The sequence below is a fragment of the Pezoporus occidentalis genome, unplaced genomic scaffold (genome assembly GCF_034315485.1).
Source record: "Pezoporus occidentalis ecotype Australia unplaced genomic scaffold, CSIRO_AGI_Poc_V1 ctg171, whole genome shotgun sequence".
Classification (NCBI taxonomy): domain Eukaryota; kingdom Metazoa; phylum Chordata; class Aves; order Psittaciformes; family Psittacidae; genus Pezoporus; species Pezoporus occidentalis.
The window spans coordinates 681127-697565 of NW_026913543.1; the positions used below are offsets into that span (position 1 = coordinate 681127).

General features: G+C 45.4%; 1 protein-coding gene across 3 annotated transcripts in view; it reads right to left on the bottom strand.

The window, feature by feature from the left end:
* NFATC2 (nuclear factor of activated T cells 2) overlaps positions 1-16439 on the bottom strand; it is a 90713-nt gene that overhangs the window by 48043 nt on the left and 26231 nt on the right. For all 3 annotated transcript variants that reach the window (XM_062613947.1, XM_062613948.1, XM_062613946.1), the window contains exons 4-6: positions 15983-16185; positions 13772-13944; positions 3404-3544 (exon numbers count right to left, since the gene is read on the bottom strand). In XM_062613947.1, coding sequence (XP_062469931.1) covers positions 3404-3544; positions 13772-13944; positions 15983-16185 — 517 coding nt within the window. The remainder of the gene's footprint in view (positions 1-3403; positions 3545-13771; positions 13945-15982; positions 16186-16439) is intronic.

Here is a 16439-nt window from a genome sequence, read left to right on the forward strand (position 1 = left end):
ACCTGCTTCATTGCAGACACTGATCCAGACCTCGGGTTCAAGGTGCACCCAGGTTCTGGAGTCTGTGAAACAACTAACAGGAGAGTATCTCACTGCACAAAGATACCTGCACAAAAGTTTTCTGGGGAAAAGAGTCTTGCTTCTCTCTCTTTAAACACCTGACAAACAAGTCAAGGAGCATTGTGGAGTAGAGCATACCAAAAGCTATTAGATGGTTATCATGCTCTCACCCTTGTGTGATTACCAGCAGAGCTAAAACTGGTGGCAGAAGTGGGAAATCAAGTACCACTTGCTAACACAGATAAAGCTTGTGCGCTGTTAAAATGCAACTCAAAGAAAACCATGCGAGCTTGGGGCATCTTCCTGCCTTCGTGAAGGTGCGACTGTTTCACAGGCTCCCCAGGGCCGTGTCACGCTCTGGAAGAGGGCGCAACAATGGCAGTGTGACACTAGCGAGGCACTATCCACCCACCGGGATGTCTACTGTGGCTTGCTTTGCTTTTGAGCAGCTTATCGGTGCTTTTTGCAAGGTGCTGTGCAGCCTGGATCTGCAGCGAGCGAGCTCCCCGAGGCGAGTGCAGGATCCACCTCCTCCTTCCACCCAGTGACATTTCTCCTTGTCACATCGGGCTGATGAAACGGGGCCTTTTGTTCCGCGTTCATGCAGCCTCATGCAACGACAACGAAGCATGGCCTTGGTAGTGATAATTAAAATGGTCTGCAATGTACAGTGAGGCAACCTGAAAGTTGCAGGTGCTTAAGACCGTAATTTTCATGAAAGCCTGGGACTCTCATTAACCTTGGACAACCCAAGTACGAAGGCTTATTTCTCTATCTGCTGCAGCCAGAGTCTGATCAGCCCCTGCACGATTTGCATATCCAGCTCAGCTTCTTAACCTTCCTCACCGTAAGATATACCTATTCAAGAAAGCAATCTTCACTTAAAAGCCCCTCAGAGTGTATCTGTAAGAGGTATCGCTGCAGCATAACACAGTGCATGTATACACAGAGGATTAGCTTGCCTTCAGCAGGGTCCCCAGATAACCCACTGCAAACTACACAGACTTCTGATTCAGAGCAAAGATTTGACTCTGGGCCTCCCATGTTGTGAATTCCTCTCTGCCAGTCATTTATTCAAAGTCCAGCAGACTGAGACTGCCTGCAGAGACCGAAGGGTGGTGGGGAAGCCGGATATGGAACACCAGCATGCAAATCCCTGCTCCAGACTGGGCGCTGCCGCTGGGATAAGGCATGGCTCTCCGCTACCAGGAGGTAAAAAAAGAACAACAAAAATGTAGTTTCCCCAGCAGTGAAGAAAAGCTTTAGATTTAGTGTGGAAAATATTGTTGTTCTTTTTACTTTCTAACATCTATTCCAGCCAGAGCCTTCTCTGCTCTTATATGGAAACAGGGGCAGGGTGTTTTGGATGTTTCCTCGAAATGGCATTAAAAGCTACCTCCTTTTAGTGTATCATCTCCTTTAGTTACTGCAAAACATTCTTGGGACAGGTACTGTCATGGGCTGCCAAGCATGCTCCCATGCACCTTCATGATTCACTGACATTGACGGAACAGTGGCAGCACAGTGGGAAGGAATTAATACATGGGCTTAAAAGGAAATACAGGGTGCCAAGAAAATTGCTCTGACTGCACAGGCTCATTGAACCTCCACAATTCAGAGGCCCAGAGCCTTTCATTCTCGCTGTAAAATAGCATGGCTTGCTGGTGGTGTGGGAAGAAACAGGGACCCACAACTTGATTCCTCCTGCCCCACCCCATGTCACCAGCTGATGTCCACATATGTTGATTTTTGGATCAATTCTTACTTTTTGCCAAAGGCATTACCCTATAAATCACACAGCTGCTGTTCACCTGGGCAATGCAATTTTTTAAATCCCTTGCAAGTCATGAGATCGATCACTGAAGCTGCCTCTACCTCAGTTTACTGACAAAAAAAAACTTAGGAGCAACATGATTTTTTAATAGCACAAAGGGAACACAACATCTACATAAAACAGGCTGATGCCTTTTGTACTGCAGAGTCCCTTGTCTCACTGGAATCAACAGGAGTAAAGGATGGCAGAGCCCAGCACTTCATATTTGCAAAGTGCTTTTTGGATCCCTGGACATTGTTATTATCCTTGCAGAGCACAGTATTTAGAATACAAAAATCAAGCCTAATGAAGGGTAAGTTAAACAAGTCCAGACCATTTACAAAGAAACAATGTCCTTTAGCAAAAGCCTTCGAAAATCCAATAAAATACACATACTGCTTAGTGAGCTGAAATGAAATGCCTGCATGCATATGATATTACAAACAATTCAGCTCTGAAAAAACAGGTAACTTCGGCAGAATGGATTTGTTTGTTCCTCCTGTATACAAGAGGACCTGGATTTCTGCTGCCCACCTTAACCATTAGATCATGCTAAGTATTTTTTCTGGGGTCAGTTACTCTTTTAGTTAGAGATCAAGTAATGTTTATTATAGCATGCCATTATGAAAACACAACATAGAGAGCTCAGGAAAGGCAGTAAAGGTGATGCTAGGCAACTAAATAACTCCTGGTAACCATTCTTTATTCCTATTATTTATTTACATTCATCCAACACCAGTGAGGGCTTGGAACCATCATGTACTGGCTCTCTGCAGGTCAAGCAAGTAAGTAGACTCATATGAAAGGGAAAAAGAGAGAGAATCTACAGTCTGCCACTCATTTCCCCTTTATGATTGCTCAAGAGCTTGCAAGGTTACCTGAAAACTTTGGCAAAACATGTTTTAAAAGAAGCAGCTCTACTGGGAAAAAAGCAGCACTAGGCTGTAACAGGACGCCTTTGGCCTTTCTCTTTGAATTGGTTTTGTTTTGCTACAGTCTGAGCCTCTATAAAAATACCTGAAAATACCATGGAAGATGAAGTGATGTGTTTGTGTATCTCAGTATGTGTACAAAAACAATTTCACTTTGATATAAAAATACACATTATGTACATTTTTCACCACAGATATCTAAATGGAAGAAAACACAGTCTTTGCCTGGAGTTCACATCAATAAAAAATATTAACTCCAGTTATGATTTCTGCAGCACTGTTCACTAAACATGAGACTGAACAAGCACAGAGAAACATGCAATGGTCATTTAATTTCTTTGATAACATATCCTGTTCCTGCTGATTCCCAGTGTCTGTATTCTTGCGAACCCATAAGACAAATACTTGCTCCCAGGACTAATTTTACTCACATGGTTAGGTCAAGTGATTTGGTCTTACTTACACGAACCTGAATGGGCCTACTCACTCAAGTAGAGTTACTCATGAGCACAAACCTTAGGATGAGACCATGGGACGCATCAGCACTACAGATTTTCCTTATCCTACTAGGGAAAGTTAGGAAAAAACCCTGCCTTACCTGATGTTTTTTCTGTGAACACCACCTTGGACTCTGCTGTGAAATTCTGGCCGGTCAGGATCATCTGCTGTCCTCCATAAACGAGGCAGCTATCAATATCTTGTCTTTCAACCATTGGAAGTTCATGAGCAGACCTTTGGGCTGTGGATAAATTGCAGACATGAATGAAACCAACTTCGTTTTACCAGGACTTTCCAAATCTTCCCAGAACTATCCACAGATCGATCTTGTCATCGTTACCATCCACTGACTGCCAAAGCAGCTTCTCCAGGGTGCTAAATTTAGGTTTGAGAGGGAAAAATAAACTTACTCAAGGCATTTTATTTGGAAACATTCAGGACCTGGCTGCAGCGTTTCAGCTGTGCTGGCCTTACTCCTTGTCCTTGAGAAAGGACAGCTTGGATGAATGAGCTGGAACTTGCCCATGTCTGTTTCCAAATAAATGGCCAAATTTTCAAGTGCAGGCACACTGCAGCCCTGGAGCCCAAAAATTCCACCTGCAGAGAGGATTCCACTGAATAACACTGAATTCCTTCAGAAAAAAAGTAAAAATAAACCTTTTCTACAAAAGTCCACTGCCTCCTACAGAGCAGGGACTACCCGCGGCCTGGAACAGCATGTTTGCCAACAAAATCAGTCTCCATGTGCAGGCATTGAGCCTTGTGCACACAAGAGGGGCAATCACAAAGCTGTATTTGCAAGCAGAAGGGGTCACATCAGGACTGCTGCAGCCAGGGCTTTTCAAGCATGTTATGCAGAGGCCTGAACATCTGGGGAGCAGGGCCTGTGCTGCAGACTGAGTATCATTATAAAAGGCAACGAAAGAAAAGGTAGGGTGGAAGCCAGATAGGCATGTATGTGATCAAGGCTGTCTGGGGTCTTTACTGTTCTTGGCCACAAACTTGAAGTGTGATTTCACCAAGTTATTCTCTATTTCCCCAGCCAGGATAGCACCATCTCATCCCATCAAAACAGCCATCTGCATGGTCAGAGAAGCAGAGTCCTGTTTCACCATCCCTGCAAGCCCATTTCCAACTGTTTGCTAAGAAGGCGCAGGAGAAGATGAAAGTGAAGATGGGAGAATTGCTCCCTGCAATGCAGACAGCTGGAAGATATCACAAGCTTCCCTGTGACGAGACCAGGTGGGCAGCAGTTTGGGTCTGGTGAGCTGTGAGTTCATGACCTGCACTCAAACTCCTCCAGATTCATCCACCCCAACTGGAAAAGCCTCTGGAGGATGCCGCTCATCGATTTAACAGCTGCCTTGGCTGCATTTTAACTTTCTCTGACAAAGAGCCTGCTCCCAAGAGAGACTCTGAGCCCTTGTGTCTTCCCTTTGCTGAACACCGTTGGCTGCTGAGCCAAAAAGAATTAAACGTTATCCTATGTGTTAGCTCTCCACTTGCACACAGACAAGGCTGTGCTTTCTGTGACCTGGGCCCAGCACTGGTTTACTGCTGTGCAACCTTCAGAAGGCCAAAAACCCAGCAGGTCTTGGCCACAGTGAGAGCTGTACAAATTCTCTCACCATATGAAGAAAATGCTAGCGTATATGGTAGGAAAACACAAGCATTAAAGCTGTCAGACAGGTGTCTGTAGAAGTGGGGAGCAACTCTTCTAGCACGGACAAGCTCAGGTGAACTCCTTCTGCCAGCCGTGATATGGAAATATTGCTCTTGTTAAAAATATCGATAATTGGATATTTGTAACTTTCTTGTGACATTTGAGAGGCAGTTTTAAAAATCTATTTAAGACAACCTTATGACTCATTGTTTCCTTCAAATACATAACAGCAGCTGGGCTAAGATACTGACAATTAAGAATATATATTCAGATTATTTTCACAGAAGCTGCTAATTTCTTTCACATGGACTCTGATTAATTCCTTTCCCTAAATCCTCAAATTTTTGATGAGTTCGTAATTGGATTTATCACAAAGAGAGATTTGTAACCTCAAAAGTTTAAGAGTAAATAACAATAATCAAAACCATGTCTACAACAGTCAAGAGAAAATGTATTTAAGCTTTGCCCCGGACACTGTTTATTCCTACTCAGTCCCCAAATTTCACTTCCAAAGCATCCCAAATCATCAAAATTCCAGGTTAATTTATGTCTCCTTCAGATTTCAGTGTCTTAATAGAGAGCTTTATGCTGACATCCCACAGATCAGTGGTTCTCAAGGCTTCTTCAGGATGAGGAAGGACAAATTTTAGCCTGGAAATAACCGTCTGACTCATCTTAATTACTTTTGGATCTCGGCAAGTTGGAAATGACTGCTGAAGACCAAGCCTCTGTCCAACTTCCATAGAGCACAGTGTTTGTGTACGCTGCGACCTACCAGGGAGCCAGGAGGACAGCCGGTTCACTGGGAACGTGCATCCCAGCTCTTAGGAAATGCCAAATACCCTTCTGTGCCCCTCAGCCAAGCTGGGGCAGCCTCAGCAGCGCTGCCTGGAAGCCTGCGATGGGCAGAAGCGTTCTGTGGGTTCCCTGGTGCGGATCCAGACTTCTACAGCCCCATGGCCAGCAGCTCGGCTACAGCACAAGCAGGCTATGGGCATCTCCAAAACTGCTTCTGCCCTGACACAAATTTGGTTATGCTTGTGGATGTCAAAAACCCACGTGTGCTTTACATGTGCTGCAGAATAATACCATCTGGAAGTGCTTCAGCTGAGTTTCTCAATGCAGGTATCATGCTAAAGGGAAAGATGGGAGAACTCAGGTACCTACTGAGCACCAGGTTTTCTTCGCCCATTTTACATGCAATCTTCTCCCACTAGGCAGTTTGCAAACCCTTTCCTCAAAAACAAAAACCCACTTTTCATTTTCCAAGATCTTTTTTTATTTACCCAGGCCTATAAGAAGGTTTCACCCTATTTCTACCAGTAAAAAGGCTCAAGGTTCAACACAGAGTTGCCTCAATAGGATTACTTCTTTGCCTTCTGCAAGAAATATTAATTGCCAATAAATCCCCTTCCTCTAAGACTCATGATGGGTGGACTGCATGCAGTAATTTCACACTACTCCTTCTCTTCCCCCAGGGGTTGGCACTTCATAAAGTGACCTATAGCTACTGGAGTTTATGAGCATTGAATAAACAAAACCCTGTTGATTTAACCAGTTGGGGTGTTTACTTTCAATGGCAACAGTTACTGACATAAGGCAGCAAAGCAAATGCTATAGAAATACTCACACTTGGCCTGAAGCAGTGTGTCGGCCTATTAACAGGGGACATTATTCTTCTATTTTATTTGACTGTCTGCAAATCAAGATGTCATGGATACATGGTGCCAAGAAATACAATGCATGCAGCGACACAAGAGAAGAAAGGGAGCTGCTGTCTCAGAGCACTGCCCACCTCCAGCGACCCTCAACCCGAGATGGAAGCAGCCCCTTGCCCTGTTGCCCCTGCTCACATCACCCAGCCACTGCCCACAGCCCACCCAGGCTCACCTTAACCCAAAGGTTAAGCCTCTGTCCCCTTTCCCTATGCCAGCACGTGGGGGAAAAGTTAAGATGGCCTAAACTTCTGAGTCAGCAGGCTGAACTCTTCACATGGGACACACAAACCTATAGGCTGACTGTAGCGTGCTACAGCAGGGTGAAGGTGTTTCTTGCTTCCCACCTGCCTGCAGCATCCATAACTGCTCCTTTTTTCAGCAGAGACTGTTTGACTTCTAGGGAAAAGAAGGGATGTCTTGAAACAATTGATTACCTGGATAAGTCTGTTGCAGCTCCACATCTGCCCCAGGACAGTGTTATCCATTGCTGCTACCAGGTTCCAAGTGACAACCTCAGTTGTATTCCCTAACGTACTCCTTAGGTAATTGCAGCTCCACCTGAGAGCCCCTTTCCCCCCGTGCTGCCCAGCTCTCCTCGTCAGCGCTCCTCCTGCACACGTCTCCTGGGACGAGCAGTTCTAGCCCTGCCTGAGCAGTGTGTTTCTTTCTACCGGCTTGGAGGGCTTCCAGGCACTGCCTTGTCTTGCCCAAAAGCTGACTCGTTTTATGAGGAGTCTTAGCTGAAGCTAAATGTCTCTTAACAGCCTCCAGAGACGAACCATCTCGGCAATCTCTCCCCACATGTGCAATAAGAACGATGGATCAGGTAATGCAGGCAAAGCAAAAACACTAACGTGATCTTCCTCTCGGGAGGAACAGGCTTGTGAACTCTGCACTGTCTGACCAACACTTCCAGAGCAGAGATACTCTACAGCCTCCATCTATCAGTGCACTATCTCAGTGCCACCTTGTGCAGAGCAGCTTAAAGCCTCCATGCAAACCTCTGTGTAAAGAGAAGCCAAAGAATAGCTGCTAGAATGAAATATGCTCCACGCAGTCTTTCTGACAGCTGCAACACTGAATCCAGAGCTTACCTGTTATCCCCATAGCTGACCAGAGTTCAGGAGAGAACTTACCCTGGGCGATCACAAGGAGGACTGAGGCTCACCTGCAGCTCAGTGGGATCAAAGCTAGCATCACCTCTTATTACCTCAAACTGCCATCACAAGCCAAGTAAACCCAAAAACGTGGCTACCTAAAAGATAGGTTGCACCCCAGTGCAGCGGTCTCCCCAGGCCACATGCCCAGGTCCCTCTTTGGACCCCCCCTGCCCTTACACTGCCCAGGGCAGCCCCAGCTCATCCCAGCTTGCTGGAAGCCCTCAAGCCGTGACTCATCACTCCTGACTTGTCTTTCCAAACCCCCAAAGGCTCTTGGCTCCAGCCACTGATTTCTGTTGGATCTGGGAAGAGCAGATAGAGCTAACACCATCTCCCCCCTAAAAGCAATAGCAGAGGTGTAATTTGTAGTGGGATTAATTCTTCCACCTCAGTGCAAACCTGGATGAGCCAAAGTAAATATTTCATTCCTCCTGTCACACCATGTTTCATTACCACAACCTGCCTGCCTGGGGTAGGATGGATAGGAGAAGAACTCCTGTGCCCAATGCTTATCCAACACATTAATGCCCTGAGAGACTCTGATCCTATTCATCACATGCAGAAGCACCCTGAGCTCTCCTGTGGGAGGAGAGGCAAAGGCTGGGGAGCTGCAGTAAGAGAGCCAGGGGAGAACCGAGGACAGAAGACATCTCCAGCAGGCAGACAGACATTGGTAATGCACCCTTGAGGGCAGGAATCTTCTAATCAGAGGGATGGGATGATTTACCTCCTGGTTGGCATACGGGGCAGTGGAATGCTTAAGTGAGAATCAACTAAATAAAGCAAATTTCCAACCCTTGTGATTAGATGGGGAACCTTGAAAACCTAAACGCTATGAAAAGAAGAACCCAGGATGAATGACAACAGTTTCCAATTTGTTGCCAGCAAGACTTATTCAGCAGTTTGTGTAGAGCCATCCAAGAAAAAAAAGCACAAAAAACAGAGGGCTTTTCTCCATCTCTCTCTCTGCACAGAATTTAGGATGTCCTTGCAAAGGAGGAGTGACAACCATTGATGGCAGCAGTGTCAGATAACTATGATACTTTCTATGAACTGCAGCCAGCTCACCAAACCAGCGTGTGATTAATGACAGGAAAACCATGGCCTCGGTTCACTTCTCTGTCAATCATCTCTGCGGGTACGCACAGCATTTCCCCTTAATCCCTTGCAGAGGAGATCTGATGAGCTTCAGTTATGCTCAGAAATCCATGCTCTGCGTATTACGCTGGGGTGCTTGCTTTTACCAAGTGTGGTACTGCAAAGACAAGAAGTAAACAGGAGCTCATCCTCATAGCAAGGCTTGCAGCCTGCAAAAAGGGCAGGCATTTTCCTTCTGTCTGACTCAGACCTTCCAGACTGAAATATTTTGGGTGCACATTAAAAGTGGCACATGTTGTCGGAATTAGCTTTCAAATTCTGTGCTGTAAGAGAGGATATTTTCACTTTAGGAAAAGCACCGGGTTTTGGGTCAGCTGTATTTAGGGCAAACTGTGTGACTGCCTGGCAGTTGAAATGAAGGAGGCAAAAGAAATTCCTTTAATTCAGCTGGAAACCATTCTACTCACATAATAATCGTGGTTATGATTAAACTTGCAAATGGGTCTCTCGCAAGTGCAAAGAGACCATTCGTTTCTATTTGTCTCAATAAACTAGGGCTCCTTCTCGCCTGCCATTGTATTCCAACCAGCACAGCTCCCAGCCAAGGAAAAGCACTCGCTGGTTTGCCAAGACAACATTCTTCTACATGACTAGCTTTTTCCTCTGTAGTTATTAATGTTTCACATATCATAGAGTCAGATTGTCTAATATTATGGGAAAACCTACTAGAAGGAGAGAAAAATAAAGGAAACTTCCAGGGAAATTGATTAAAGGGAAATAAGATATTTGACCCAATTTAGTGGAACAAAATATGGTCAATAATAGAAACTATTTAAATTCCTTAGATGGACACACAGTTCTTTAGCAATGAGGTTGGTTTGTTTTGTTTTTTTAACACCTTGGGATTCTATTATAAGAACAAGATTTTAGACTCCATCTCTCGTGCCAAGTGCAACTGTTTGCATTTTACGGGATTTATGAGCACAGCCTGGTATCAGCAAACATAGCTTACACAAAACAAGGGAAGAGTTAACCAGGACACATTAGAATAAAAGCCATCACAGAGTGTGGATGACAACTCCTAAGCCTTAAACCCACATCTCACAGACACTCACATAAAGCCGTTTTTGGTTGCTGACAGCATGGAGTAAACCAAGCTACCTTCCTGGTGCTCATGTGGCTACTCTAAACTCCCTTCAACACTGCTCCTTCTGTGCTACATGGGTTCTTCAGCTGAGGAGTAGAAACACTCTCCTCCTCTGGAGAAACAGAAACTCCAGAGACTCACTCACTGAGAAATGCATTTCAGGTCATAGTGTAAATCAGAGCAAATTAATAGTTACAGAAATTTCCTTAATGGTTCGAAAGCAATGATCAGGTCTGCAAACAGCAAACCCCTCCTTGTGCGATTTGCCAAGTGGCTGATTGTTATTAGGGCTGCATTTGAAGGTATTTGAACACATGTGATTTCAATACCTTCTGTGATAGCAGCTCTGTGATAGCCCTGCCTGGCCCAGCAAGAGCTCATCTAACACAACCTGGCTTATGCCTAAAGCCCAGCCCCGCACGACTGCACTGTGACTATAGCACCAAGGTGTGCAGAGGAGCAACACGCTGCTGCACAGACCCATCAGCTCTGGATCCCAGGGACATCTCACACAGTGCCTATAGGGCTTGCTGCCGTTTCAGCATGGAGCAACACCCAGGAGAAGGGATTCTTCTCACCTTTCCAGCACCACATCTGCCAGAGGGTGGCTTTTTGTCCCTAACTAATAGACGACCTGTTGCTACAATTATCAGAGGGCTTTCAAATGCCTTTGCCTCCTCAGTGGCTTTAGAACAAATCAACAGGCAACAGGAGAAAAAAGCTGCGAGCTGCTGAATGTGCAGGCTTGTCTGGATATGAGGTCCGTTTTAAGGCATAACTGATGGTTTAATAACATATCACCTCCTTGGTCCTCCCACACAGCTGCCTGGGGAGGAACTGGCTCCGGATGATGCTTTGAACCTGTGAAATCCCCTCCTAAAACCTGTCAAGTGCTGAATGTGACACAGATGAGGTGGAACCAAATCGCCCTGTGAAAAGCAGATACTTCACAGTTCTTGCTTCATTGCAGCTAATGATCTGCTGACACCAGTGGGAGTTTTTAGCCAGGATCAGCTTCTGCTGAGGAGAGCATTCAGATATTCTGTTGGTAGCAACAGTGCTCTCAGGGGAGCCCCACTGGTAGGGAAATGGCCAGTTATCTTAAATCTGCTACTTACTAGGGCTTTCCCAGAGGGATATTATTAACAACTACCAGACAGGAGAGATTTTACGGGACAGTCCCTGAGGATAAGGGATTCCCACGTGGCCAAAAGGAAAAGCAAACAAAGGCAAAAAAAGAGAATCCCAGCAGCACACAAAGGTGGGAAGTGGGACACAAGGAGAAAGCCCCTTCTTGGCAGAGCACGTGAATTTACCTGAGTCTGAGCTCCGCCACATGTGCGGACTGTCTGGAAGAAACTGAGATTATCATCTCTAGGGTGACTTAGCCTGCATTACTAATGCTGGCTGAACCAACTGATGTTTTTAACCAACTTCCCAGAACCGGGCTGAGATCAGGAAGTCATACTGAAATGCAAAAATGTGGCTAAATATGCAACATACACACTAAATGGAAGCAGCTTATTACTCCAGATCACTTTATACTCTGCTTCCATGAGCTCAGAAATGAACAGTCCTTAACTTATCTCTCCAAACTGCCACTATATCCGGTACCATACAAATAAAACTGTTTTTTTTTTAACTTGGGGAACAAACACTTTTTTGTTGTGGGAGCTTTGCTGTCCTCTGTGCAACCAACATTTTCATATTTTAATTACAAAAAACAGAAAACCAAGCCACTTATCCTGGTATCTCCACACTTGGCTCTTCTTTATGCCCCTGAGACTCATCAAAGCAAACGCATCTCAGAATAAACACCTGGACATCTTAACCAAGCCACCGCAAATAGCAGTCATTGCACAGCAAATGAGGTGTGCACATACAGTTCAGAAAAATGTGATCTTATTCTGTAAACCATGACCAGATTTCTGCTTGAATAATCTTTGGTGAAGGGCGTAAATAGCAAGCGCAGTTGTGGAAGGGTCTTAGAAATGCCTGGCTAACTCATATTTGGGGTGTGATCTGCAGGAGTCCCTGCATGAGCCAGGGACCATCCACCCTCTGCTCTGGGCTTGTGCCACTTTCCTGTATGTCTGAGTTACACCTTGAGTTTCCCCACCCAAGTAGCTCCCCATTTCAGGCAGGAATGGGCTGTTTCCACTCAGAAAAGAAACTGAGGGAGAGACCAGGTGATCCTTTGCCACAATTGCCTTCCCATCCACAGAAGCTGCAGCTTACTGTTTCCTTTAGCAAATGGGCCTTTGTTTCAGCAGGGACACGTTTGGGGTGGAGGCTGCTATTGTTTAAGCCATCTGGTCCCATACAGAATCGTAACTGTTTCCTATGGAGAAAGGTGGTGGCTACTCCCACTCCTTTCCCCATCATAGTGCCCAGAGACTTCACTCAGCTGCTAAAATGGTCAGATAGTATCTTCTCAAACACTGCCAAAAGATCATACATATCCACCATCCTCTCCTTAGCCTTGCCTTGTTTTATTCATTTATACTGATTTTTAAAAAGCTGCCATCAGTAACTCACTAACCACAATTTCTCTCAATTTCCCATCCAAAATTGGCTCCCCTCTTATTCTAAGCAGTTATTTAGGTAAAGCTGCATCTCAATAAATAGAATTCACACATGAGAAACTCTTCAATGACTTTCTTCACATGACTTACAGCAAGACAGGTTCTGCTAAAGGGGTGAGTCATTTAGCAAAGGTAGAGGAAAACTGTTCATTGTGTATTTGTGAAATCCCCAAACCGCTGAAAATTTGCCATTTACCAACAAAAAGCATCACAGGATGCACATGAACCAGCAAGGCGGGTAGAGCCCTTCCAGAAATGACTGCGACACAGGTGGCACCTTATCAGAGGCCTCTTTCTCAGGATCCTGTACATTGAAATGAGTGGGAGGTGCAGGTTTCTCACCTTACACACTGATAGGATTTGCTCCTCAAATCAAACCTCAGGGTTTCTTTTATCCCTCAGGGGAATACCAGAACAACCCAGGCTTTCCCTGCTTCAGCTGCAGTCTCCTGAGCTGTACACCCCTTAGCACCGACATCTACACAAAACAATAACCAGGATGCTCTTGAGCCTCTACATCAAACTTGTTTCTCCATTTCAGTTGCATTCCTGCCACAGCTCACATCAAAGGTCACGCCTTCAGCAGGCAGGACTGGCCACAGTGCTGGGATCTGGCCCAGGTTTGAATTCAAAGCCCTCAACCACCTGCCAGCTTGCAGATAACAAGTTCTGGCTGTGCCTCCACTCAAAGTGAATCCCCTCCCAGGAAGGCAGACAGCTTGCATGCTCATACACAAACAAAGGGAATGCAGATATGCCCCTGTATGCATAGTCACACTGGCTCCCTGCTCCCAGAGAAGACCTGCTAGCCAGCAACACAAACTCTGCAAAGCCCCAAAGTCCCTTGTCGTCCTCACAAATTATAAGCATCATGAAGAGCCACCTGCCACCAAAGCTTGTTTCAGGAAAGTGAGTGCACATAGGTAGGAGCTGCAGGTCACTCAAATGGTGGCACAGACCCAGTGTGCAGGAAAAACAGAGCACTTTGAGTCTATCTGAGGACATTGGTTTTTTTCCACTGCATCAGCATGAAGCAGAGGGACATGACATTCGTTGTTACAAAGACAGAGAAGGATCAAATCTCAGGAGATACTTACAGCACTCGATGGGGTTTGATGCTGCTTGCAGAGAGATGATCCTGCCATTGGACTCAGGGATGTGCACACGGAAGACAAGCCGGACGCGGGTGTTCTTCCTGCCAATGTCTGTCTCTCCCTTGCGCAGCTCAATGTCTGCATTCCTCAGCTTCAAAATCCCTGCGCAGTCAATGCTGCCAAACACACATGCTGTTTAGCTTAACACTGCTGCTCTCAAACAGTTTGGAAATAGGTGACAGTCAAGAGGATTAAGCTGGTTTGCTTTGATCCCTGGGTTAAGAGCAGCTCCAAATACTGCTCAACTTAGGATCTAGATATTGCCATTTCAGCAATTCCAGGGGAAGAAATCCCAGACATACAGTGAGTGAGGGATGCTGCTGGACCATCCCCAAGGGATCTGGGCCTGGTGGCTCAGTGGGTCCCAAGCATGTCCCAGCTGAGGGCTAGGGGTGGCCTTTACCCTGGTGACAGCAGAAGCCACTCTCCAAACATTAAACCCCCAAGTCTTGTTTCCCCTCTGTGCTAAGCAGAAGGGAAAACATGGCAAAGCTCATCCCAGCATGCTGGGACAGGGAGAGTGAACCAGAACCAGAAGTGCACACTGGGGCAGGCAATAAGCTGAGCCTGTGCTGCAGCCCTCTGTGAGCTAGAGAGCATGAAAGCCTCCACCACCAGCTCTCCAAACAGCTCAGTGTCTAGAGACTGCACAGCAGCTATTGCCTGCACGTGGGCAAATTAGTTCAGCTCCATGGGAATCACAGCAGTTGAAGCAGCTAATTGTATGTACCACCCAGGCACATCTTCCCTCAGTTTGTAATGCAAGCACTGAATTCAACTCCAAAGCAGCAACTAGACTGCTCTCCCCTTCTCTGGGACAAAGTAGGTGCTACCACTAGAGCTGGCCTCTCCTGCCCTGGCCCAGGTCACTGTGTCATCCTCCAGAGCCCAGGAATGTGGTTCCCAGCAAAGCAATAGCCTGGCAGAGCAGAAAATGGTTCTCTGCTCCCATTCACCAAGTCCCTGCAGAAAGGGAGGGTGTAGAAAGCAGAATGGGGCTGAGCAGCAATAAAGAGATTAGGATTGCTTGAACCAGCACTGCAACTTAAAGTTGGTGTAAGTGCAGGTTAACTTCTTAAGAGTCCAGTGTAACCCAGCAAACACACTTGCCTATGTTAAGAGAATGTGGCAATTAATATTTAGAGAACCTAAGCTCTTCAGCTCAGCAACACTCCTCAGAGGATGCAGTGAGCACTGCTATTAAACAGGCACTGACAAACCATTTTGATATCAATTTTAAAGACAGACCATTCTTCTTCTTTTGATATGAATTAAAATCACATTTTGGGAGGCATAAACCCCAAGCTGTTTCCTACACCCACATTGTTCCTCACCATTGTATGTGTGCAAGGGTTTATTACTCCGGGGTTACTTGTTAGGAATGAGGTATATTTTCTGACCAAAAAAAGGTTGTGTATAAAGAAAGAATGTGCATTTTGTGATGGAACAGGGGGCTTAAAAACACAGCTGCTCTGCTAATTTTGTCAGTATCCTCTGAAGGATGGAGATACAGCTCTTCCCTCTGCAGAGCAATCATTCTCTTGCTGCCTGGCACACGTTCAAGCCTGAAGTTTCAGTCTGGTGCCCGCCTCATCCCTCTGCCTCCATAAAACTGGAGGGAGTAATACAGAAAAGATGTGCCTGTACTTGCTTTTCTGTTAACCTATTACAATGGGAGACTGCAATTTCATGGCCAGAGCAACTTGGCTGAGTTCAGAAGAGATATTTTCTATTCCTTCAAATCCAAAATGAATTGCACACCTTTCCTCCACTGCCTACTGCTCCTTGCTACTCATTGTGTCCCTGCAGCAAAAGGACTTTAGATCAGAATCTTGTTTTCCTTGGTGCCCCATTCTAACATTGAAGATGACACATGATTGCAATACAGTCAATTGGTGTTAAGAGTAAAAAATACCTGCATCGTCAGCTGATGACTGGTAACTCTGTAAGCAGCTTTTACCTAGGTGCTTGTAACTGCTGCTTATGTGCTCTTAAAAAGGATCTTACACTCGTATATCATTCCAATGCTTTGGAAAGGGGAGTACGTCCAGAGCAGGCATCATTATTCATTTAAGTGACTCCTTCCAAGGAGAAGGAACTTCAAATGACAATTTAATCCTCCTCAACCTTGTTAATAAAAAGCAATGTGCTTACGTTGCTTTCATGTTGTTTTTGGGTTCCAATGGGATCTCTAAAACTTTGGTGTTGCCAATGATTTTTTCATAGCTGGTGGTGGTGACGGTTTTTCCCGTTATGCGATGGACTTGATAGAAAGCGTGAGGTTTAAGTATCCGTTCATCCGCTGTCCCAATGAAGATCTGAAGGCCCAAGGGTTTGCTCTCCATGTAACCGTGAAGCTGGCAAGACATTAAATAATCTATTATCACACACAGGGCTTGCAATGCCTTCATGTCAGGAAACCAAATTATCTACAGACACATATACAGATATGGAGAAAAACATAAAGCTATCTGTAGTACAGACTCTCCTACTCTCAGAGACAAACATCCTCTTAAAAGTATTTGTTGGAGTCCACAATACATAGGGAAGCGAGATAATGGAAAACATGCAATTAATAGTTATTATACTAAATATATCAAGACAAAAAAAA